This window comes from Trachypithecus francoisi, unplaced genomic scaffold, assembly GCF_009764315.1.
Source record: "Trachypithecus francoisi isolate TF-2019V2 unplaced genomic scaffold, Tfra_2.0 Lachesis_group4, whole genome shotgun sequence".
Taxonomy (NCBI): Eukaryota; Metazoa; Chordata; class Mammalia; order Primates; family Cercopithecidae; genus Trachypithecus; species Trachypithecus francoisi.
In genome coordinates this window covers 55942237-55961740 of record NW_022681469.1, presented here as the reverse complement: position 1 = coordinate 55961740, position 19504 = coordinate 55942237, and the positions used below count along the sequence as shown (strand labels likewise).

General features: G+C 37.2%; 1 protein-coding gene across 2 annotated transcripts in view; it reads right to left on the bottom strand.

The window, feature by feature from the left end:
• Positions 1-19504, bottom strand: part of RELN (reelin) — a 517743-nt gene that overhangs the window by 304921 nt on the left and 193318 nt on the right. For both annotated transcript variants that reach the window (XM_033192854.1, XM_033192856.1), the window contains exon 4: positions 5588-5658. In XM_033192854.1, the coding sequence (XP_033048745.1) occupies positions 5588-5658 (71 nt within the window). The remainder of the gene's footprint in view (positions 1-5587; positions 5659-19504) is intronic.

Sequence of the window (19504 nt, the reverse complement as noted above, 5' to 3'; positions counted from 1 at the left end):
CTCATGTGGTTCAGAGAGAGACATATTAGGTCTGCAGCTCTTTTTAGGTAGTTCAGCAATAATTTCTGCAAAAAAACTGATTTCTCCTAGTTCCTTTCAAGTTTTTAGTCTATTCTGATATTGTCTCTATTCTTTGTTTTGGTCCTCTCTAACAGTACTTCAAAAAACACCACGATGTTTATCTTTAAAATCACTTACTGACATTTCAGACAATTCCCCAGATAGTCACTTGGCTAACTCCTTTATCCCCTTCTTGATCTTTGCTCTAATGTCTCCTTCTTAGTGAGTCTACCTGCCTTACCTGCCAAATTGCAATCAGCCTCTTTCCCCTCCACCCAACTGTACGCTCTTTACCTGCTATATTTTAGTGGTCTACTTCCCCCTACAACACCTGCCACCTTCTAACATGGTACCACATTTAGTCATTTCTTATGTCTCATATTTACTGTCTGTCTCCTCTTCACTGCAATGTAGGCTTCATGGCAGCAGAGATCTTTGCTCTGTTTATTGGCATATTCCAAGACCTAGCCTAGAACAGAGTCTGGCACATGGTAAGCATTAAGTAATTTTTGTTTAGTACTAAGTATTGAATAATTTCAGTTTTTTTTGTTTTATAGCTAGTGAATTAACCTAAGCATCTTTTACTTTCAAAACAACTGAGGGTATACAGCCCAGCCAACCCTGCACCCCAGACTAAAGATGGAAAAACTCTAACTCCTTGTCTGCACCATGACATGACAGCAGAACTCAGATGGGGATGTGTTTACGATTACTTGGAACCTCAGAGATATATTTTAAAAATCTCTAAACCTGTTCTATGTTCCAAGAACATTAAGGGGACTCCTTACAGCTTACATGAAAATCCATGAACAATTTTCAATAATTTTTAATATGCTGGTACATGTATTTTACAACCAGACATCTCAGCAGGCTGCTGGAGAACTCTGCAACTCCCTCACAGCCAACATGTGGAAGTGCAATTGATTATCTTTTCTTCCAAACACCTCTAACATTTTCTTCATTTCTTCTCTGTTCCTGGCATCAATGTCCACCCAGTCACCAAGGCCAGAAGTGACAGAGTAGCCCCAGATTTCCTCCCTGTCCTCACCCATACCCCCATACCTTCTCTAGGTCTCTCTAACATACCCCCTTCTTTCTGGCCTCCAAGATCTAATCACAATAATACATATAATGTATAATGATCATGTTTTTTCAAAGCCTCAACTTTAAACTGCCCAGCATTTAGTTCTCGTTTCACAATAATCTGTCTTCCCTTGTCTGCTGTCCATCGTCTGCCTTTAATCTGTCAACAACTCTGCAACACATTCCACCCCCAACCCCCATTAGGTTTTCTTTACTTGTTCTATCATTCTCCTGCTTCCTTCCCACAGCCTGCAGAATGCCTAAGTCCCTGAGCATTAACAGAAGGCCCTGCATGATCTTTTCCACTTACCTTTCCAGGTCTCATGGTTTAGCTGTAATGAATTACTGGCTAGCCTCCTCTTTCTTATCTATCAGACTATTGTAGTTTAATTGTTTGCTCATTCATTTGACAAACATTTATGAGGTACATACTGTGCATCAGATATTGTGAGAAGCTTTAGCAATTCCGTAGGAAAAAAGCACTGCCCTTACCCTCAAGGAGCATGTATCTCATGGCAGACAAGGCATTGTGATGATGTTCTTATGACAACATGCAATAAACAGTTGTCAAATGAATGAATGCATGCACAAGTAGTTGCTCTCCCTGTGCCTTTGTTTCCTCATCTTCAAAGTGTAGATAATAATAGTTTCTTTTTCAGAGGGTTGCTGTGAAGATTAGATGAGTTTGTAGAGTGCTTGGAGTGGTGTCTGCACATAACAGTGTTGACAGTGTTCCTATTTAACGTGCCTTGAGAATTCTGTAGAGAGTTATGTATGAGGGCTGTCTAGACCAGCTTGAGGGGAAGAGGGAGGGAATCAGAGATATTTTCTCCAGAGGGAGGGAGTAATACCGTAAGCAGGGTCTGAGAGCCCGAGTTAGACAGAACAAAAGAACGTAAAAGGATAGCCCAGGCAAGGAAAACTGGGAGAGTATAGGGTGCAGATAGCACCAGGTTGATACAGTGAGGTGCATTCAGGGAGTTTTAAGGTAAAAATGAGAGGATGACAAGAAATGAGGTAGGAGAGACAAACTGAAGCCAGACTGTAAGGGATTTTCCTTCCATGTGTGATAAGCAGTAGGAATTTTACTATGAAGATAAACTATTGCTTCCAATTGACATAGTGAAGGGTTTTAAGCAGGCAAATGAAAGAAGCATATTTCCATTTTAGAAAGCTCATTATAGCAGCTCTGTAAAGGCACCATGAAAATAAGAGCAGAAAAATCATGAAGGAGGATATTTGGCAGTTCCCAAAGGAGGCACTGCTGGGCCCTGATGTAAAGTGGGTCAGTGAGAATGGGAAGGAGGAGATAGATGGTTCTCCTCTCCTTTTTTTTTTTTTTTTTTGAGACAGAGTCTCACTGTCACTCAGGCTGGAGTATAGTGGTACGATCTTGGCTCACTGCAACCTCCGCCTCCCAGGTTCAAGCCATTCTCCTACCTCAGCCTCCCAAGTAGCTGGGATTACAGGCCTGTGCCACCACGCCCAGCTAATTTTTGTATTTTTAGTAGAGACAGGGTTTCACCATGTTGGCCAGACTGGTCTCAAACTCCTGACTTCAAGTGATCTGCCCGCCTCAGCCTCCCAAAGTGCTGGGATTACAGGCATGAGCCACTGCGCCTGGCCTCCTCTCCTTTATTCTTAAACATCACTGGCCATTCAGGTCTGACTTCCTGGGATGCCTTTCCTAACACCTTCAAGCAAACTTAGCTACCTCTGTGATCTATAGATCTGTCATTTTTATCTTAGCCTGTGAGTTCCTCAAGAACAAGAAATGGGTCGTTTTCACTTTCATTCCATATTTAGCACTGTGAGCTAGGACAGAGGTCTTGCGGGTGTTGTATACACTTTTGCAGAATAATGACTTTCAGCCGGGCGTGGTGGCTCATGCTTGTAATTCTAGCACTTTGGGAGGCTGAGGCTGGCGGATTACCTGAGGTCAGAAGTTCAAGACTAGCCTGGCCAACATTGTGAAACCCTGTCTCTACTAAAAATACAAAAATTAGCCGGGTGCAGTGGCATGCACCTGCAATCCCAGCTCCTCAGGAGGCTGAGGCAGGAGAATTGCTTGAACCCGGGAGGCGGAGGTTGTGGTTAGCCAAGATTGCGTTGCTGCACTCCAGCCTGGGTGACAGAGCGAGACTTTGTCTCAAAAATAAAAAAATTAAAAAAAGAAAAAGAAAAAGAAAAAAAGAGTTTCAACTAATGTTTTATAAGAAAAGGGATTAGGATTACAGACTCTCTAAGACATAACGAGTACATTTTCTAATCCTTTTACTTTTTCAATATGTTTAGCAAGCAGTACAGTCTTGTAATAACAGATATCCTCAGGATCCACAGGAAAAAGTTCACTTTGCTTGAATTGTTTAATTAAAATCAACAAATATACTGAGCGTGTTAAAATGGAAAGGCATGATGCTGTGATGTATGGTGACTGCAATTGTTTTTCCTCTAATAAATACATTAGATATTCCTTATCCAATATATAAAAATGATTACATGATAAAATGTTACTTTATTTGAGGAGACAATTAATGTTTTAATTAAAAATAGATAAGGCCAGAATAAATATATAGTTTATAGCACTAATTATTTTCCTTATTATTTCCTGACAGTAGAAAGCCATCACTCTTGCACTCTTGTTAGCATTATTTTTCACTTTATCTTGGATAGATTGATATAATTTCAATGAGTTAGATGCTATTGAAAAGCTCAGAGTTTTTCTTCTGGTCCTGGGCTGTACAGCATTTTTAATAACATGCACATCTACCATCGTTTAAATCATGCCCATGTGTAATACTATGATAGAAGGCATTTTTCTTTTCCTCACTGGTTGAGAGGGTTTTCCCATTGGTTTTTCTCGGCTTTTTCTTTTCATTTTAAATGAAAAGAATAATTTGCCTCCTCCCAATCCCAATAATTCATTTATAACAGAAAAGACTAAAAAATTTAAGGCTTAAAAGAAATTAGTTTGTAGACAATGGTAAGTGTTAATAAAATTAGACATTTCTTTTTCTGACACTATAAATTTTCCAGGATATTAATGCTCACCGCTATGTGGTATTCTATGTTTTCAATAATGTGAGCAATTTCATAGTCTGGAAGAAGATTTGTATTATGATCGAATTCTCGAGCCTACCTACAAAGGCACAATTTAGTATCTGTATTCTCAAAAGTCACAGGATAAAAATCTGTGAAACCCAGGAATACTGATAGTATGTTTGAAACTATAACTAGAATGAAGTTTTATAATTCAAGGACTATGTGTGTAAACAATCAGGATTTTGCCATTAATAATCATTAAGCATCATGTTACTTAGATAAAGTCATATTGTGATATATATAATAATATATGGTATTTTCTTAGGTATCTCAAAAACCAATATAATTTTTCCTCATTTCTCTCCAAAGCCCATCAGATATTCTTTAGCAAAGAGATAATTAATAAAAATTTCCTTTAAATTCATTAATATAATTCTAAAAGTTAACAAATTTCCCCCAAATGTCATTTTAAACAAAAATTAATACTATACTTACAATAAACAATGAAAATGGCATGACATTTACCAAGACCGACATCAAATGTTTTCATTATCAAGATGCTGAAATCAAGGAATGTATGTACGGCTGAGACAAACTTGTATTCAATCTATGAAGATTTTTAGAATGACTTAAATGGTAAGCTCTATGTCAGCATCTGGGGAACCAAAGCCCCTTAAGGCATTGTCCCCATACTTGAGAAGCTCAGTCTGTCTAGGGCAACACCCACCCCTTTTCAGAGAAAAATTCTCTCTGAAGTGGTAAATGCTATAATGGAAACACAAGGTAGGGTGGAAACTCAACGGACAGGGGGAACAAATGAGCATCGGAGTGTGGATCCTGGTTTTAACTTTTTCATTGTGTTGTGTTTGTGTGTGCATGTGTGTGCATCCCGGTCATACACATCTGACAGTATGTAAAATTTAATCTAAATTGATACAATGTCTAGCCACACAAGTCTGAAATTAATAGTGCACACAGTTGAAACAGACCCATAGATACTGTACACAAAATCGTGTATAATATGATCAAATGTTAAAAGCAATAATCAGAAACATTTTCAACAAAGCTGACAAGACATTTAAGTGGTAAATTAAGCAAGCACATTCTGTGGAATTTAACAATTACGACTAAGATTTGTACTTCCAGAATAACTAAAGGTAATTCATTAGAAAAAAATTCTGAAAATAAATTTTCTTTTGCTCACACTTAGTATCTTCAGAAGTCTATAGATCTTTGTTAGTAATTACTAAATAAATAAGTATTAGTGATATGAAGGGTCAATACTTAAATTTTTAAAGCATTATGATTAAGTCATCATAATGAAATGCTTACTTGGTATGGAACATAGGACCTATCATGAATAGTTTGGACGTAACACAAACAAATCAAATATGACTCTTACCTCCTTGTTCACACAACTGCTGGGCTAAAGCATCTTTGAAAATAACCTGGCCTCGGTGTGTTGCTGTAGCCCTGGAAACAAACAGGAAAGGGTTAATTCAAATCTTGGAATATGCCTGGTGAAAATGTATTTTTAAAACTTTTTTTAAAAGCTTATTCTTAAGCTTTATTGTGTGGATATGATATTTTTAATGAGTACATCAGAACAGTGATATAAATAACAATGGCGTGAAAGCTTAAACCAAGACACCTCGGTTGAGGACTGTCTTCAGGTTTTACTATATAAAGATATTGTAACAGTTGTGAGCTTGTTCTGAAAACAGCGGATGTGAATAAAGCCTATAGAATAAAAAGGATGGAGAGGAGGCTTATTAAAATTTCTTCTTCAGGAGACCTTGATATAAAATGTTTTGTGGAGCAATACTGATATTAATACTGGAGAAAGATGCTCTTAAGGTACTTTTTTTCTGAAATCAATAGTCACTGTAACATACAGAGACAGAGAATTACATTTTTAAAAAGTATTTTCTTAAAAAGAGGGCTATTCAAAGCTTTCATAATAAAATCTGTCATAACAAAATAAAATCATATGAAGGAGATTCACTATTTGAAGGCAATGTGTATCTTTTACCTCTTCTAATCAGAGCTGTGCACATGGATTGATGAAAAAAAAAATAACATCCTTGCAGCAGATGTGTTATTCAATGGCTATAATAAAAAATGTCCTATTGAAGGAATAATTATGCTTTATATATGAAGGGTTTTCCCTTAAAAAGAATCTTGCTGGCGCAAAATGTGTTAAATTTAAAACAGAAAATCATGTCTCTTTAAGAAACTTGATTTTAGAAAATAAGCCATGTACAAATCCTTTTTTAATAACAAAATAATTAACATGAAATCTTAACTTTAGTTTTAGCCAAAACCATCCTAGGGCAAAAATAATTTAACTATCATCTGCTGAAGATGGATTATGTACAAGGCACTGTACTAGCTCACGACAGGACCAAGTTTAGGCTATGTATTCCCCCTTGATATGTGCACCCTTCCTTTGGTCAACATCTTGTCGTTTGCTGGGCCCAGTAGGGCTTCCTGGCTCCCAACATTCCTCACTCTGGTCCGTGTGTGGATGCATATTTCCCCTCCCTTCTGCAGACCTTTCTGAATTCCATCCTGACTGAATTGTAAGTAGACCCCAGTGTCAATACCCCTGGAACCAACTCTCTGAAAGTAATCTGATAAATTAATCCATGTTGAAGTGTTAATGGGTGATATCACTTCAAGCTAACATATTTCAGCAGTGAAAGTATTATACCTTCACACACACACACACGCACACGTGCACGTGCACACACACACATACAATGGCACAATAGTGAGTGTTCTGAATGGTGGAAGGGACATATAATTGGAGAGAAAAATCATTGGGTGGCCTTCAACTCACACCATATGTGAAGCCTATAAGGGGTATCAGCCCTTGTTGTTGCATATTAATCATTATCAAAATTACACATAAACAGATGCTACCATTCTTTTTATATATTCACATATGTTTATAGGTTTTCCTTTGCTTTCAGAAAGCTGAAAATGAGGAGAACTAAACATAGGGCCAATCCAAGCCATAAACATGGCCTAGAGGCTCACTAATCGGTACAGATTTTATGACCAGAGGGAACACCGTAACTTTTTTACTTAAATACACTGTTCAAACCCATCAAGCCAAGAGTGTCTGAGTTTACATACACTTCTAATAACACAGTGATCACCAACGTAGAATTTTAGTGTGACATTTGCTTTGGAAGGGACACGTTTTCTGAAATCACTAACCACCAAGAAAAGTCCTACGACACGCAGTGTTTAAATAATTGTTTGTTTTAGTTGTCTTCTGGTTGTAAGTATATAATATTCCTATCATAATATTTCTTCTTGGTCCACAAGCCTAGTTGTCATTGTGCCAGCCTATGCTCCCATGATCACGATCAGCCAAATTATCAAAATAAGATTCAGGTAACAGAGGTTTCACCTTTTCTCTAAATATCAGATATACCAACATCTCTTAGTCACTTTACAGCATCTCATGAGGAGTCCACACTGTTTTCCCCATTACTCAGTTTCCTCAGATTTATTATTTGTTGCCTTCATTAATATTCTTACTTCTGCTACTTTGGTTCAATAAATACATCTCATAAATTTCTAAAGGATAATGATAGAGTAACTGAACCTGCAGGAACCTTGAAGATCAGCTAGTCAAAACGTCTTTAGCAGTGGTACTCATTCTTCAAACAAATACGGAATTCGAATGACTAAAACAGAGGAGCCCCGGCTTTTGAAGTTGTGGGGCTCCACACTACCTATTTCCCAAATCTTGCTGTTGTGCTTCTCTGGAACTCTTAGGGTTTAAGGGAGCAGAGTTTGAAAACTACTAAATCTGGTGTAATTCTTACAGTATATGGATCAGGAATATGAGGCCAGGGAGGATATTAACCTACTGGAGGTTACACAGCCCATTAATGGCAGATAAGATCTGATTTCATGTCTTTGATTCGAGGCCTTGGATCCTTTTCCTTGCATCAGCAGTTTTCCAGATGTGTTCCACAGTGATGTCTTAGGGGTCTCCATGAGAGTCAAGAGAAGGAGGGGCAACAGCCAGTGTTCCAGGCACCAGCCAATTCAACCAAACTGTCTAGGCTTTATATGTTCTAATTATTTAATTTTGTTTAAAGAAAGGGCTCAGCAAATAAAAGCTGGCTTGAGAAGCACAGCATACCATGTGCTCAATGCCATTATCTGAGGTACCCTGCTTGGGAAAAGTAGAAGTAGTAATAATAACAGTGGCTGGTATATATACCTACTGTTATTCTAACAACTATTATGAATTGAAATTTACCCCTAGGCACTGTTGTAGGGCTTTACATAAATTAACTCAATTATTCCTGTCAACGGCCCTACAAAGTAGATATTCTTATCCATTTTTCTGGGACACAGAACTATTGCATGATTTACAAATGTCACACAACTGGTGGTAAAGCCAGGATTAAAACCCAGGCAGTTTGAGTGTAGAGTCTTTGCTTTTAAGCATTACAGCAATATTTCATTAACCTGGTTCAAAAATATGATGGTAGTTTTCAGTCTCTTTTCAGAGGAAGAGCCTGTTTTCAGGGCCCAATTTTCTTGTTTCTTTCTTTCTTTCTGTTGAGATGGAGTCTTTCTCCATCACCAAGCTAGAGTGCAATGTTGCGATCCTGGCTCACTGCAACCTCCACCTCCTGGGTTCAAAGGATTCTCCTGCCTCAGCCTCCTGAGTAGCTGGGACTACAGGTGCGTGCCACCATGCCTAGCTAATTTTTGTATTTTTAGTAGAAACGGGATTTCACCATGTTGACCAGGATGGTCTCGATCTCTTGATTGAGATCTTCCCGCCTCAGCTTCCTAAAGTGCTGGGATTACAGGTGTGAGCGACCACGCCCAGCCCAGGGCCTGATCTTTAAAGAATTGTCTTCTCTGACTTCTGATCTCTACTCCAACCCTTCAGACGAAAGCTGTTTTAGTTAACCTCCTTTTGGACAAACTTCTTGTCATTTCCATTGGAACTCTGGCCTCTTGGCCAGCAAATTCTTGCAATTTGTCTTTGAAAATACCATTTCTCTCTCTCGACCCCTTCTCCTGCAGTGTTTTGTGAGCCCCTCAAATTCTTTTCAACTTTTTATTATTTAATATAAAATCTAAGACAAGATACATTAAATGTTTATTTGCATATGTATTTATTCTTCACCTAGTACATAGTATTTGTTCAATTTTAAACTTCCTTCCATTTTATAGGTTTCAATTAATCTTTTTTAAAAAAATGTTTTAACATTTATTTTAAGTTCAGGAGTACATGTGCAGGTTTGTTACACAGGTAAACTTGTGTCATTGGGGTTTGTTGTACAGATTACTTCATCACCCAGGTATTAAGCCTAGTACCCATTAGTTATTCTTCCTGATCTTCTCCCTACTCCCACCCTCCACCCTCCAATAGGCCCCAGTGTATGTTGTTCCTCTCTATGTGTCCATGTGTTCTCATCATTTAGCTCCCACCTATCTGTGAGAACATTTGGTATTTGATTTTCTGTTGCTGGGTTAGTTTGCTAAGGATAATGGCCTCCAGCTCCATCCATATCCCTGCAAAGGACCTGATCTCATTCTTTTTTATGGCTGCATAGTATTCCATGGTATATATGTACCACGTTTTCTTTATCCAGTCTACCATTGATGGAGCCCCTAGACTTCTATCAGCTTACTGTAGTCCCCTTTCTACTCTTTGTCATATTTCTTCTAATGAAGACCGCTTGCATCTTCCTGTATGCTACAGCCATAAGATTACTGGATGATGTTCTCAGCCATGCTGCTGCCCAAAACCTGAAACATACGTGGATACCCAACACACACATGTGTGCTCACAGATAAACATCATTTGCATCATTTTCTTTCCAAACCCTTAGAACTCTCAGATAACATTTTAATCTAAAACGATCCTACCCTATAGGAGATGCATGGTTAGTATTTTTAAAGGTCTGCATATTGGCGTCTTATCTTGGGGAAAAGAAAGAGCAGAAGCCCAAGTGACCAGCAGTAACACAGGCTCCCTTGCTTTATCCCATGAGCTGTCTACACTGCTCTCCTCAGGGTGTGATTAATGTCAATATGGGAAGCCTATTGAACATATTTAGAGCTGTCAAATAATTCATGGTGGTTTACCCACAGAATCACAGCATTTATTTCAAATCTTCTATGGAAATATATATATTCTACTATATAAATATATATTATATATTCCAAAATTGCTAAAAGCACAGTAACTCAGAATTAAGTCTCTAGAGGTCACGTCCTCCAATTTTTAAAATTATATTGACAGATAAAACTGTATGTAAAGCTGTGTATTAAATCTAGCTAATTAATATATGCATTACCTCCTATAGTTATCCTTTTTGTGGTGAGATCCACATCCACTCTCTTAGCACTTTCAAGAGTTCAATACTATAGTCACCATGTTGTGTAAGAGATATCTTGAACTTATCCCTCCTGTCTAACTGAAATTTTGTATCTTTTGACCAACATCTCCTCAACCACTCCCCAAACCACCCAGCCCCTGGTAATCCCCATTCTACTCTCTACTCTCTACTGCTATAAGACCAACGTTTTTAGATTCCACCAGGTCCTCCAATTTGTCACACACAATATATTTTTAAATAAGAATACAGAGAGCTATGGTATATGGTGACGAGCCTGATTCATTTACAGAATTGTTATTTTATGTAATTTACAGCTCTCTCTGGGGGAAGGTCCATCACACCGATGGTGTTATTAACTTTGTTGGTACTATTTGCACTTAATTTTACATAATTAGAAATATTTTTTCATAAGAGTTCAGAAAATATCCTCATTGTTCACTGCTTTGGAAAATAGACCAAGTTTCTTAAACACGTTTCTAATAAGCACTTATTTTCTTCTTGGGAGATGCATAGATCTCTAAGGCTAACTTGCCAACAAGAGCCCCTATTAACTAAGTAATTTTAAAATCCCTTTGGACTGTTATTACTTATCATTTTAAAAGCTCTATAGATTCTCCAAAATGAAGAAAGTTCATTATGATCATCATATTCAGTGCTTGAAAAAGCATTTGTTATGATTTTTTAAAAGCCTGTGATATTTTCATCTTAACTAAACAACAGAGTAACTGTATGCTCAAAGGTTTTGTTTCTTTTTTTGTTTCTTTTTTTTTTTTTGAGACGGAGTCTTGCTCTGTCGCCCAGACTGGGGTGCAGTGGCGCGATCTCGGCTGACTGCAAGCTCAGCCTCCCGGGTTGTCGCCATTCTCGTGAGACTCAGCCTCCTGAGTAGTTGGGAGTACAGGCGCCCGCCAACACGTCCGGCTAATTTTTTGTATTTTTTTTAGTAGAGACAGGATTTCATCGTGTTAGCCAGGATGGTCTAGATCTCCTGACCTCGTGATCCACCCGCCTCGGCCTCCAAAAGTGCTGGGATTACAGGCGAGCGCCACCGCGCCAGGACATACCCAAAGCATTTAAGAATTAACCGTGCGGGCCGGGGGCGGTGGCTCATGCCTGTAATCTCAGCACTCTGGAGAGGCCGAGGTGGGCGGATCACGAGGTCAGGAAATCGCGACCATCCGGGCTAACACGGTGAAACCCCGTCTCTACTAAAAAATACAAAAATTAGCCGGGCGAGGTGGCGGGCGCCTGTAGTCCCAGCTACTCGGGAGGCTGAGGCAGGAGAATGGCGTGAACCCGGGAGGCGGAGCTTGCAGTGAGCCGAGATCCGGCCACTGCACTCCAGCCTGGGCGACAGAGCGAGACTCCGTCTCAAAAAAAAAAAAAAAAAAAAAAAAAAAAAGAATTAAGCGTGCATTGTGCTGCCGTGCAGTGCTAAGGTATAGTCTCTGCAAGGAGAAAGACCAGTGACAGAACACAGGTGCCACTTATGAGCTTAATGACTTGGGGCAACTTCTTTAATCACTCTAGGCAACAGACTCCCTATCTGAGGACAGGGATAACTTGAAATAATACCTATTACTTCAATATATTGATATTCACTCTTAAGATACTTATAGTCTCTCAACCTAAACAGATTTCACGCTTCTGGAATAGGAATCAGTAGCTAAAAAGAAATTATCCCTCATAAGGCATCGAACATAATGATTTGAATATATGAAAGAATCAGAGCTATTTATATTTTTGATTTATATTTATATTTGATTTATATTTTTCAATCCATTATTTGCTTACCATGTATTGACATCCAGTTTACAAAGAAGGAATACAAAAGTATTTTAATATAGTTGCTATAATGCCTAAATTCCCAAGGATATTACTATTTCTTGATTTCATGAATCAATTTGCTCATAGATTAACATAAAGAATCATACCATTTGGTTCATTTTTAAACCTACGACAATGCACTTTACCTCCAGGGGTGGGCTGCTTTTTCCACCATTTTCTACTGCGTTGTCAATGAGGTCTGGTATGTCAGTGACTTGTCAGTTTTACAGCTGGAAGAGCATTCGTTAATCAGCAATCTGAAGTTAGTCTTGTGTAATTCAGTATGCCTGTGCCAAGCCACCCTTCAGGAAAGGTAACTAAATATGTGGAATATGAGGGAAAAAGAGTTGATCTGAGTTTGGTAAATTTGCTCTTCAAAGGAATCAATTTTCCCTTTAAAATTCTTACCCCTTTATATCAGCAAATTACAGTACTTTCTTTTCTCTCTTTTTTTTTCTTTTTTTTTTTTGAGACAAGGTCTCGCTATGTTGCCCAGGTTAATCTTCAACTCCTGGGCTCAAACAATCCTCCCACCTTGCCGTCTCAAAGTGGTGGGATTAAAAAGCATAAAACTTACAGTGCATTCTAATTTGGGGATATATATTGATGTTTATCAAAATAAGAAAAAATCTCAAATGCTTCAAAACCCATAAAAAAGAGAAATGAATAACTTCAAGAAGTAATTATTTTTGTTAAACTCTCAACTTCAACTATGGCAAAGTCATTGCAAAATAAGCAAAGGATGGTGTATGTTTTCACAATGGTTTTGCTATTCAAAGCTTTACTGCCCTAATTGTTTTTATAGTTACATCTTTTATTCCTAAGCTACAGAATTTTTTTTTCTGTCAAATGTATAAATACTTTATCTCCTTGAAAACAACAAATTTCAGTATTAATGTTCATTATCCAGTAATCACAAAGTCTATGTGTCCTTAAAGGCTAGCAAATAGATGGTTTAACCTTGATTTGTGATCAAAGTATACTTTTTATTAGCAAGAGAAGGAACATACAGATGAAATCTTTTAAGTATGGCAAATCAATGAATGGTTAATAGTAACTTAGCTTTCTTCCAAAGTGATTCAGCAAACTCCTAAAATGGAGATGGATGAATGGATGAAGGGTTTACGTTCATCTGACAATATTTGTTCGTCCATGGTATTGTATGTATTCAGTCACATGTAGTGTGAATTCTTTTACTTAAAGTGTTTTTAATAACATCACTAAATGATTTTGCATTGAAATAAAGAGTAATAATTTTGGTGAAAAACACTTGGTAGTTGCAGGATATGTAATACCAAAGAGAAGCAGACATTTATCATTGGCAGAGTTATATATCTCTTGTAAATCACCAACGAAGTGAATCTGGGGAGGGAAGATAGCAGATTAAACCACATTTTATTTTGTCCCTATGTAGAAGAATGGCTCGTCTAGTAAAAATAAGAAGTGACAAATTTCTCAGGATTATCACAAAGTTTTAAAGTAAGGGGAAGTTGATTGGACTGATTTATGTATCAAGAAGGATCACCAATAAGGTGTCAAATGTGTCAAAAGTTCCCAACTCACATTTAGGATTAACTTTAATTTCCAGGAATATGTAATTTATTTCAGGAGAAAATAACTTTATGAGTTAAGCCAAATGAGAAATGCAGATTGAAAAATTCCTCAACAGCCCTCACCTACATCAGTAATGGGTGAAATCCTCAGAGCAGCCCAGCTAACAGTGATCTGGTGTAAGCATGTGAAGCCATCTACATTCCTAAAACTGAATGCAGCAGTGCTGTCTACCAAGAATGAGTGACTTTTTATTGTTTAAATTTAAAATGGCTTTATTTGGGTTTTATCAGGAATTTCCTGATTTTTCCTGGTTCACAACTAATGGATCCTTGATTATGAACAACAGCAAAAAGGATACACAAGTTTTCTTAATAAAAACATGATGTTCTCTCTGCCTCTGCTAATAATCATTCAACAAACCATTATGAATTATGAATCTGACGGGGTGTTAATTGTCAGCCTGCTTTAGGTGCTCACATTTCTTACCTTGGTCCTGTTGGCATATGATATAAACTCAGCAAATATTCTTTTCTTTGTTATGTGTACCCTAGAAACAGGGATTTTGGTCTATTTCTTTTTTAATATTTTACTTGATAATTGACATAAAGCACCCATGCAGTAAATATTTGTGAAATGGGTGAATGATTAATGTATGTTATACTTGATACAGAATGTTAAATGCTTTAAAAAGTAACCAGCAAATTATTGCATAAGAAACACTATGAAAAAGATGATTAGATGATAATAATAGTCAAGACAAACATTGTTGTAAGATTTATCTTGGAAATCAGTTAACAGCAAGAACAGTAAAAGTAAATAAGCTGATGTATTTGCTTTATTATCACAACACATTTCATCATTTAACATATTCCAGAGTTTCCTTAAACCAACTGTATTCCAGAAATGCCTTCTAAAACGCTAAAATAAAAACGCTTTCCATACCACCTTTTAAAATCATTAAAATTATCTGAGAGGCTCTGCTGTTTTAAACACCTTTTAATTAAGTAAGCCTATGGTCACTTTTATCAGAGGCATTCTTAGGCAAGGCAAGAATAAAACTGAAAAAATGCCATGTTAATTCCAAAGAAAATCCTAGTAAAAAATAATCTTTTCTGTTGAATTAGATATGAATTAGAGTCTGTAAATTTGCTGAAAGATGTATGCAAAGTATTCAGGTATCACCTTTAATTGGACTCAAAGAAAGAGTACTAGTTTCCACAATAGAAGAAGGGGTGTTTTGTTCTAGGATGGGTATTCATTACCTCCATGATTTATACCGTGTCACTTCTGTGTGTCTTACTTTCTTAATTTATAAAATAAACTGAATGGACTGAACAATTTTAAGGTTCAAACAGCAGATCTGGAATCAGAGGATGTGGGTTTGCACCACAGCTCAATGATTTATGTTGATCTCATATGAGTGGTAATTCTCTGAGATAGGACCAGAAATGTGCTATTTATCTGCAGGACTGTGAGGAAAATCAAATGAGATCAACGCTGTGAAAATACTGTGGAAAATATAAGGAATTATGATGATGATGTCTGGCTGGTCACTTCAGAATAGAGCAAAAAACTGAAAGGGAATTAAAGGAGCATGTTCTATAGGATTTAAGATCAAAAGCTATTTTTGATCTTAAAAGGAAAAAAAGGGAAGACTGTAAACTCCAAAAATTTTTTTGACTATTACGAAGTCAATGAAAGCTCCTAGTTAGAAACTAGGTTAGAAATCCTAGTTAATTAATCATAACAAATTAGGACAATAATGGTGTACTCCTGCAAAGAAATCCTGCCAAAGTATATACAAGTGTTGCTTTGAAGGAAATAAGTTGTAAAGCAAGCCTCTACTAGGGCATACAATATTACAAAACTTTTTTCCATTATAAAGGTAACTTGTACAATGAAAAATTTTACATACATAAAAGTATTAATGAGAAAATAAAATTACTCATATTCATGCTAAGGAGAGATAATCACTATTCATATTTTAGTAAATCATATACCCTTGTAGTTTTTAATATTAATATAAAGTTGTTTAGAAAACTGCTTCCCTAAACAGCTGTTTTCTATTTGTTTATATTTAATATTTATTATAAATAGTTGCCATGTCATTAAATACTTCTCAGACAAGATTTTTAAAGGTGAACCCATCAGTGTGCTGTATTAGACACACGTAGGCTCAAAATAAAGGGATGGAGAAAGATTTACACAAAAAAATGGAAATCAAAAAAAGCAAGGGTTGCTATCCTAGTCTCTGATGAAACGAGACAAAAACTTTAAACCAACAGAGATCAAAAAAGACAAAGAAGGGCATGACATAATAGTAAAGGGATTAATGCAACAAGAAGAGCTAAGTATCCTAAATATATATGCACCCAATATAGGAGCACCCAGACTCATAAGGCAAGTTCTTAGAGATCTACAAAGAGACTTAGACTCCCACACAATAATAGTGGGAGACTTTAACACCCCACTGTCAATATTAGACAGATCAACAAGACAGAAAATTTACAAGGACATGCAGGACTTGAACTCAATTCTGAACTAAGCAGACCTAATAGACATCTACAGAACTCTCCACCCCAAATCGACAGAATATACATTCTTCTCAGCACCACACAGCACTTATTCTAAAAGTTACCATATAATTGGAAGTAAAACACTCCTCAGCAAATGCAAAAGAACAGAAATCACAACAAACAGTCTCTCAGACCACAGTACAATCAAACTAGAACTCAGGATTAAGAAACTCACTCAAAACCTCACAACTACATGGAAACTGAACAACCTGCTCCTGAATGACTACTGGGCAAATAATGAAATTAAGGCACAAATAAATAAGTTCTTTGAAACCAATGAGAACAAAGATACAACATATCAGAATCTCTGGGACACAGCAAAAGCAGTGTTTAGAAGGAAATTCATAGCACTAAATGCCCACAGGAGAAAGTAAGAAAGATCTAAAATCAGCACCCTAACATCACAATTAAAAGAACTAGTAAAGCAAGAGCAAACAAAATCAAAAGCTAGCAGAAGGCAAGAAATAACTAAGATCAGAGCAGAACTGAAGGAGATAGAGACACAAAAAACCCTCCAAAAAATCAATGGATCCAGGAATTGGCTTTCTGAAAAGATTAACAAAATAGATAGACGACTAGACAGACTAATAAGAAAAAGAGAAGAATTAAATAGACACAATAAAAATGATACAGGGGATATCACCACTGATCCCACAGAAAGATCAACTACCATCAGAGAATACTATAAACACCTCTACACGAATAAACTAGAAAATCTAGAAGAAATGGATGAATTCCTAGACATATACAGCATCCCAAGTCTAAACCAAGAACAAGTCAAATCCCCGAATAAACCAATAACAAGTTCTGAAATTGAGGCAGTAAATAATAGCCTACCAACCAAAAAAAGTCCAGGACCAGGTGGATTCACAGCTGAATTCTACCGGAGGTACAAAGAGGAGCTGGTACTATTCCTTCTGAAACTATTCCAAACAATAGAAAAAGAGGGAATCCTCCCAACTCTTTTTATGAGGCCAGCATTATCCTAATACCAAAACCTGGCTGAGACACAACAAAAAAAGAAAATTTCAGGCCAATATCCCTGATGAACACTGATGTGAAAATACTCAATAAAATACTGGCAAACTGAATCCAGCTGCACATCAAAAAAGCTTATCCACCATGATCAAGTTGGCTTCATCCCTGGGATGCAAGGCTGGTTCAACATACGCCAATCAATAAACATAATCCATCACATAAACAGAACCAATGACAAAAACCACATGGTTATCTCAATAGATGCAGAAAACGCCTTTGACAAAATTTAACACCGCTTCATGCTAAAAACACTCAATAAACTAGGTATTGATGGAACATATCTCAAAATAATAAGAGCTATTTATAACAAACCCACAGTCAGTATCATACTGAATGGGCAACAACTAGAAGTATTCCCTTTGAAAACAGGCACAAGACAAGGATGCCTTCTCTCACCACTCCTATTCAACACAGTATTGGAAGTTCTGGCCAGGGCAATCAGGCAAGAGAAAGAAATAAAGTATTCAAATAGGAAGAGAGGAAGTCAAATTGTCTCTGTTTGCAGATGACATGATTGTACATTTAGAAAACCCCATTGTCTTAGCCCAAAATCTCTTTAAGCTGATAAGTAACTCCAGGAAAGCCTCAGGATACAAAGTCAATGTGCAGAAATCACAAGCATTCCTATAAACCAATAATAGACAAACAGAGAGCCAAATCATGAGCAAACCCCCATTCACAATTGCTACAAAGAGAATAACATACCTAGGAATACAACTTAAAAGAGATGTGAAGGACCTCTTCGAGGAGAACTACAAACTACTGCTCAAGGAAATAAGAGAGGACACAAACAAATGGAAAATCATTCCATGCTTATGGATATGAAGAATCAATATCGTGAAAATAGTCGTATTGCACAAAGTAATTTATAGATTCAATGCTATCCCCATGAAGTTACTATTGACTTTCTTCATAGAATTAGAAGAAAAAACTACCTTAAATTTCACATGGAACTAAAAAAGAGCCAGTATAGCCAAGACAATCCTAAGTAAAAATTACAAAGCTGGAAGGGTTACGCTACCTGACTTCAAACTATACTACAAGGCTATGGTAACCAAAACCGCAGGGTACTGGTACCAAAACAGATATATAGACCAATGGAACAGAACAGAGGCCTCAGAAGTAATACCACACAAATACAACCATCTTTTCTTTGACAAACCTGACAAAAACAAGCAATGGGGAAAGGATTCTCTATTTCAAAAATGGTGCTGGGAAAACTGCCTAGCCATATGCAGAAAACTGAAACTAGACCCCTTCCTTACACCTTATACAAAAGTTCACTGAAGATGAATTAAAGATTTAAACGTAAGATCTAAAACCTGTTGGGGGGTGGGGACAAGGGGAGGGATAACATTAGGAGAAATACCTAATGTAGATGATGGGTTGATGAGTGCAGCAAACCACCATGGCACATGTATACCTATGTAACAGACCTGCACATTCTGCACATGTATCCCAGAACTCAAATTATTATAATAATAAAAAAATTCCACTGGATAGCTATATCAGTTTCTTTATTCTATTGTTATTGGAAGTTTACTTCTCTATAATTTTAAATAATGAAGTGTATAAACCTTTCACCATATCTCTTGCATTTTAAGATGTATTTCCAGGTCTGGGGTAGTCAAAATATGGGCGTAAGCACTTAATGCTTTTGTTATGAACTTCATGTTTGTGTCCCACCCTCCCCCCTCCAAATTCATATGTCAATACCTTAACTCCCAAGGTGATAGAGTTTGGAGACGGGGTCTTTGGGAGGCTGATGAGATCATGAGGGTAGTGCCCTGGTCACAGGACTGGTGTCCTTTTAAGAAGAAAATAGGCCAGGCGCAGTGGCTCATGCCTGCAATCCCAGGACTTTGGGAGGCTGAGGTGGGTGGATCACGAGGTCAGGAGTTTGAGACCAGCCTGGCCAATATGGTGAAACTCTGT